This window comes from Chiloscyllium plagiosum, chromosome 23 (assembly GCF_004010195.1).
Source record: "Chiloscyllium plagiosum isolate BGI_BamShark_2017 chromosome 23, ASM401019v2, whole genome shotgun sequence".
Classification (NCBI taxonomy): domain Eukaryota; kingdom Metazoa; phylum Chordata; class Chondrichthyes; order Orectolobiformes; family Hemiscylliidae; genus Chiloscyllium; species Chiloscyllium plagiosum.
This window is the reverse complement of record NC_057732.1, coordinates 58377083-58383767: the sequence shown is the minus strand read 5'-3', so window position 1 is coordinate 58383767 and position 6685 is coordinate 58377083. Positions and strand designations below refer to the sequence as shown.

Sequence of the window (6685 nt, the reverse complement as noted above, 5' to 3'; positions counted from 1 at the left end):
CCCCATCTTTTTGTTTTTCTTCCCAAAGTGAATCACCTCGCACTTAGCTACATTGTATTCCATCTGCCACCTTTCTGCCCAGCTCTGCAGCTTCTCTATATCCTGCTGTAACCTGCTACATCCTTCCTCACTGTCAACAACTCCTCTGACTTTCGTATCATCCGCAAACTTGCTTACCCAACCTTCTAACCCCTCTTCCAGGTCATTTATAAAAATGACAAACAGCAATGGTCCCAAAACAGATCCTTGCGGAACACCGCTAGTGACGGCACTCCATGAAGAAACTTTGCCATCAACTATTACCCTCTGTCTTCTTCCAGCCAGCCAGCTCCTAATCCAAACCTCCAGCTCACCCTCAATGCCATATCTCCGTATTTTCTGCAGTAGCCTACCATGGGGAACCTTATCAAACACCTTACTAAAGTCCATATACACCACATCTACTGCTTTCCACCTCCTTAGTCACCTTCTCAAATAATTCAATAAGGTTTGTGAGGCACGACTTGCCCTTCACAAAACCATGCTGACTATCCTTGATCACATTATTCCTATCCAGATGTTCATAAATCCTATCCCTTACAATTCTCTCTAAGTTTTTACTCACAACAGAAGTGAGACTCACCGGTCTATAGTTACTAGGGTTATCCCTACTCCCCTTTTTGAACAAGGGAACCACGTTTGCTAGCCTCCAATCTTCTGGCACTACTCCTGTAGACAACGAGGACATAAAAATCAAGGCCAATGGCTCTGCATTCTCCTCCCTTGCTTCCCAGAGAATCCTAGGATAAATGCCATCAGACCCAGGGGACTTTTCTATTTTCACCCTTTCCAGAATTTCCAACACCTCTTCTCTACATACCTCAAAGCCATCCATTCTACTTATTTGTGACTCAGTACTCACATTGACAACAATGTCCTGTTCCTGATTGAATACTGACGAAAAGTATTCATTCAATGTCTCCCCAATCTCTTCAGCCTCCACACGCAACTTCCCACTACTATCCTTGACTGGACCTATTCCTACCCTAGTCATTCTTTTATTCCTGACATACCTATAGAAAGCCTTAGGGTTTTCCCTAATCCTACCAACTAAGGACCTTTCATGTCCCCTCCTTGCTGCTCTTAGCTCTCTCTTCAGGTCCTTCCTGGCTACCTTATAACTCTCAATCACCCCAATTGAACCTGCCATTCTTATGTGGTCTGGCCTCCATGTTACTCCAAACTAGTGGTTGATTAGTCAGACACTAGTCAATGAACAGCCTAACAATCATATTCACAGAATCATACAGTACAGACACAATCCAAATAGCAGGACATACCCACAAGATGTGGCAGCACTGTAGTATACATTTAGGAGGATGTTGCCCTCGGAGTTCTCAACATTGATTCTTGCCCCATGAAGTCCACGGTATTAAATGAAAACCAAGCAAGGAAACCTCCAACTGATTACTACCTAGCCTGTCTCCATCCTCCCCTGCCTGATGGATCAGTATCCTCCATATTGAACATAAATAGGAAGAAGCATGAAGGGTGGAAAAGTTTCAACAAATCACCATTTAATTGGTCATCTAATTTATTCCTGATGGCACTCTTTACAATTGTTCGATATGAGTGACAATGGTAGGGGTGGGGGAAGAGATCTGAAGTCACGTATGTTTGACCAGATGGAGTGTGGATATTTTATAACCATCTGCAGCTTTCATGGGTGTTTTGTTGCTGCCAACTCACAAATGAGTGTCCCCTTATTTTGTAACTATATTCCCTAGTTTGAGATTTTCCTACTTGTAGAAGCATCTTATCAACATTTCCTATGTCAAGCCCCCTCAGAATTTTGTACGAGAAAGTGAGGACTGCAGATGCTGGAGATCAGAGTCGAGAGTGTGACCCTGGAAAAGCACAGCAGGTCAGGCAGCATCCGAAGAGCAGGAGAATTGACAGGCATAAGCCCTTCATCAGAAATGAAGCTTGTGGGCTGGGGCTGAGAGATAACTGGGAGGGGGTGGAAGGTAGCTGAGAAAACGTTTCTTCCGCTGCTTCTGCCTCTGCGTCCACGTTTTCAACCAGGACACCTGCCCACCCACTGAAGACCCCTTCTACCGCCTCCAACACACCCCATTCCCCTGGACACCCCATGTCGGCCTGTTACCCACACTTGACCTCTTCATTTCAAACTGTTGCCGTGACATCGACCATCTCAACCTGTCCAACCCCCTCACCCACTCCAACCCCCTGCCCTCACAATGCGCAGCCCTCCACTCCAACCCCAACCTCACTATCAAACCCACAGACAAGGGAGGGCGCAGCAGTACCGACCTCTACACCACTGAGACCAGGCGCCAACTTGTAGACACCTCCTCCTACTGCCCCCTTAATCATGACCTCACCTCCCATCATTAAACCATCATCTTCTAGACAATCTACAACCTCATCACCTCTGGGGATATCCCAACCACAGCCTCCAACCTCATCATCTATAAACCCCGCACCACTCGATTCTACCTCCTATTGAAGATTCACAAACCTGACTGTCCCAGTCGACCCATTGCCCGCGCCTGTCCCACTGAACTCATCTCTTCCTACCATGACACCGTTCTGTCCCCCTTAGTCCAGGAACGCCCCACCTATGTTTGTGACACCACCATCCCCTTCACCACCTTCAAGATTTTCGTTTCCCTGGCCCCCAATGCCTCATCTTCACTATGGACATCTAGTCCCTGTACACATCAATCTGCCACGTCGAAGGTCTCCAAGCCCCCTGTTTCTTCCTTTCATGCCACCCCAAACAGTACCCTTCCACCGTCGCCCTCATCCACCTAGCTGAACTAGTCCTCATCCTCAACAACTTCTCATTCCAATCCTCCCATCTCCTCCAAACCAAAGGGGTAGCCATAAGCACCCGCACGGGCCTCAGCTATGCCTGCTTGTTTGTCGGATACGTGGAACAGTCCACTTTCTGCAGTTACACCAGTGCCACTCCCCCGCTTTTTCCTCCACTACATCGATGACTGTATTGGCGCCACCTTGTGCTCCCACGAGGAGGTGAACAGTTCATCAACTTTACCAACACCTTCCACTCCATCCTCAAACTCACCTGGACCATCTTATACACTTCCCTCCCCTTCCTGGACCTGTCCATCACCATCTCCAGCGACCATCTAACCATAGACATCTACTACAAGCCCATCAACTCCCACAGCTACCTAGACTACACCTCCTCCCATCCTACTTCCTGTAAAAACGCCATCCCTTATTCCCAATTCCTCCACCTCTGCCGCATCTGTTCCCATGATGATCAATTCCACCTCAGAAAGTCCCAGATGGCCGCCTTCTTCCATGATCGCAACTTCCCTTCCCATGTGGTTGACGATTCCCTGTAGCGTATCTCCTCCACTTCACGCATCTTGAACCCCATTCCTCCCACCGCAACAAGGGCAGAAAGCCCTCTGGTCCTCACCTTGCACCCCACCAAACTCCACATACATTGCATCACTTTCTGCCACTACCACCTCCAAACGGACCCCACCACCAAAGATATATTTCCCTCCCTCCCTACCCCTATCAGCATTCCGGAGAGACCAGTCCCTCCACGACTCCCTCATCAGGTCCACGCTCCCTACCAGCCCACAGCCCACTCCTGGCACCTTTCCTCACTCCATGCTAATACATTATCCCCAAAACTAAGAGCTCCCATCTTGTGCAATAACCTTTCATATATTCACTTATCAAATACCTTCTAGAAATCCAAATGTACATCTACTGGCTTCTCTTGATCAACTCTTTTTGATGGATCAAAAAACTCCAGCAAATGTCAATTATAATTTCCCTTTCACGAAACCATACTAACTCCGTTTGACTAGGTTAAGCTGTACTAAATGTCCTGCTATTTCTTCATTAATAATGATGGCAATGTTAGATGTTAGGCTTCTTTGAGAATTTATTCCTAGAACTAGCTGACAACTAGAGATTTGTTGAATCTTTACCTGGCCACAAATGTCGGCAGACTTTGGGAACAGAACTGATGGAGGAGCAAACCTGAATAAATACATCACTAATTGATTATATGTTGGGAAACATCTGGTGGTTTAAACCAAAGAACAAATTCAGTGAGTTCAAATTGACAGAATCTGAACTCTAGATTAAACCGGAAAGAATACTTATTCTGAGCCACTCACTCCAAGTGTGACCTGTAAAGTTGCTCTGTAGCCATTTATGCGAACGTTAAAATAATCTGCTTGATTATTATGGATTTCACAGAGTTCCGACAACACAGTATATGGGACACCTGGTTCTCCCTCACTCCATGACACTAACCTGACGGAGGTGACGGATTGGCTTCCTCATTCCGAGCATCACTGGACACAGGGATCGATGTGCTCATGTTGCCTTGTGATGCACTCACAGGGTGGGACAGTACAACTTGGTGATCTTCTCCTTTATCGTCATATTTTCCCATTAAGGCTTTTCTGATAATGTCTTCAAGGCCAAGATTACTGGCTGGATCTGCAAAGGAATGACTCCGAGAACTGACTGAACCTGGGAGATGGGAGGAAATAATCATGGGGACAGAAAGAGGGAAACAGAACCAGTAAGGGGAAAAGAAGAGTGATAAGGGAAAGGGGTGCAGGGTGAGGGAAAGAGAGGCACAGGCAGGCAAAGAGAGAATGGGAAAACGAAAAGTCAGCACTTATTTTGCAAGCTGCGAGCTCCAAATAGCAAGACAATGGCAGCATTAACGATTAAAGCAACAGCCATGAACAGACTCAATAACTTCATTTCCTTTATACACATTGAAGAACAGAGCAATACAGACAAAGAATTCAGCAAAGGAAGTTATTGTTCCATGTCTGTACCATTCCCAGTGGCTGCCTGTAATTAGCAAATTTATTTATACAAATAAATTAAGTGGCCTGAACATTACAGATTTCTGGAGAAAATGGGCAAAGGATCTCTTTTTTGAATTCCCCCACCCCTTCCAGAAATGCCATAGATCTTCCAAAGCAACCAAATCTACAACCCAAACTGTGTACTACAGAACAGAAGCAGGCTATTTGGCCCATCTACTCGACACAGGACTCTCAGTACCTTTTTTTCATCTAACGGCACTGACAGCCTTTACTTCCTTTCTCCTTTATGTGGCTAGTTTTCTTTCAAAGCATCTATAGCATTCCCTCAACTAACTGGGTAAGGATGTTTCTCCTGAATTCCTGATTAGGTTTATTTTTGGTCACTGTCTTACACTCACTACCTTTAGCTCTCGTCCTAACTGCAAGTGATAACAATTCTCTCCAAGTGCCATTTCAAACTATTCACCACTTTTAAAAAATTCAATCATGCGTCAGTATTCTTTTGGAGAAAACATTGTCAGTTTTAAAAAAAATATTGTTTCTAATACATAAACCAGAACTGTAATTGCTCATAGTTATCCAAGTGTGGTCTAACCAAACTACTATCTAAATTCTTTCATGGGAAGTAGGCATCACTAGGTAGGTCCAAAATTGATTGTTCATCCCTAACTGCCCTTGAGAAGGTCGTGCAATTCATTATTGTATAACTTCCATGCAAGTTCCTTCCTTTCCAATTTTATTTTCTATCATTAAAATAAATGCCATCAAATATTGGAGGTAACACCATTCATGTTCTGGCATTACATGAGGGGGTTTGCTGAATACTGTGCTCCAAGAAAAGATCTGAACAGTTTTGCACCTGTCCACTAGTTTTCAATGATTTCTGTACAGGGTCAATAAAACCTCCCTGATCTTTCACAGTCCCTAGCTTATTATTGAAAAAGAAAAGGTTGTTCAATTAATTTCAAGTGAGCCACACAGCGAGTCCAACTGATAATTTTAAACTGGTTATTACTGTAATTCTTAATATGATCGGGCTCACAGTGTGACTCATTTATGTAAGCTAGGAAGAACATGTCTACACATTGTACCTGTTACGAGATTGGGCAAAAGCCATGCACTGGTGCATTTCATGCTGAATCAACTTGCCTTGTTTGAAATTAAACAACAGCTTCACAATTAACTGTCCCATGAGGGCATTCTCTGTGACAATGCTTTTATCAATCAAGAGTCCACTTGTTAACCAATTAGCATCCTCATTTCATACAGTAATAATCGTTGCTGTGGTTCTGTTCGCCGAGCTGGGTCAGATACGTTGATGACACCTTTGTAATCATTAAAAACACGGAAATAGAGAAAGCACACCAGATCATCAACTCCACACTCACAGGAATCTGATTCACGAGAGAGGAAGAAAAGGACAACCAACTCCCATTCCTAGATGTGAGGGTACAGAGAACACCAAACGGAGAATTCACCACGAAAGTACACAGGAAAGCCACACACACAGACCAAGTCCTGAACTATGAAAGCAACCACCCCAATACACACAAACGAAGTTGCATCAAGACACTATTCAAAAGGGCCACAACACACTGCAGCACACCAGAACTGCAAAAAGAGGAAGAGGAACACCTATACAAGGTATTCGCCAAAAACGGATATCCTCGCAATTTCATCAACAGATGCCTAACGGATAGACCACAGAACGATGACATGCCACAACCCAAAGGACTAGCCACACTACCATACATCAAGAACATCTCTGAAATGACAGCCAGACTACTGCGACCACTAGGACCCCCAACAGCACACAAACCAACAGCCACCCTCAGACAACA

At 44.8% G+C, this 6685-nt stretch overlaps 1 protein-coding gene across 1 annotated transcript in view; it reads right to left on the bottom strand.

Moving 5' to 3' along the window:
* The window catches only part of ncor1 (nuclear receptor corepressor 1), a 413945-nt gene that overhangs the window by 2498 nt on the left and 404762 nt on the right, over nucleotides 1-6685 (bottom strand). Inside the window, exon 48 of the mRNA XM_043713232.1 lies at nucleotides 4312-4533. Within this exon, the coding sequence (XP_043569167.1) occupies nucleotides 4312-4533 (222 nt within the window). The remainder of the gene's footprint in view (nucleotides 1-4311; nucleotides 4534-6685) is intronic.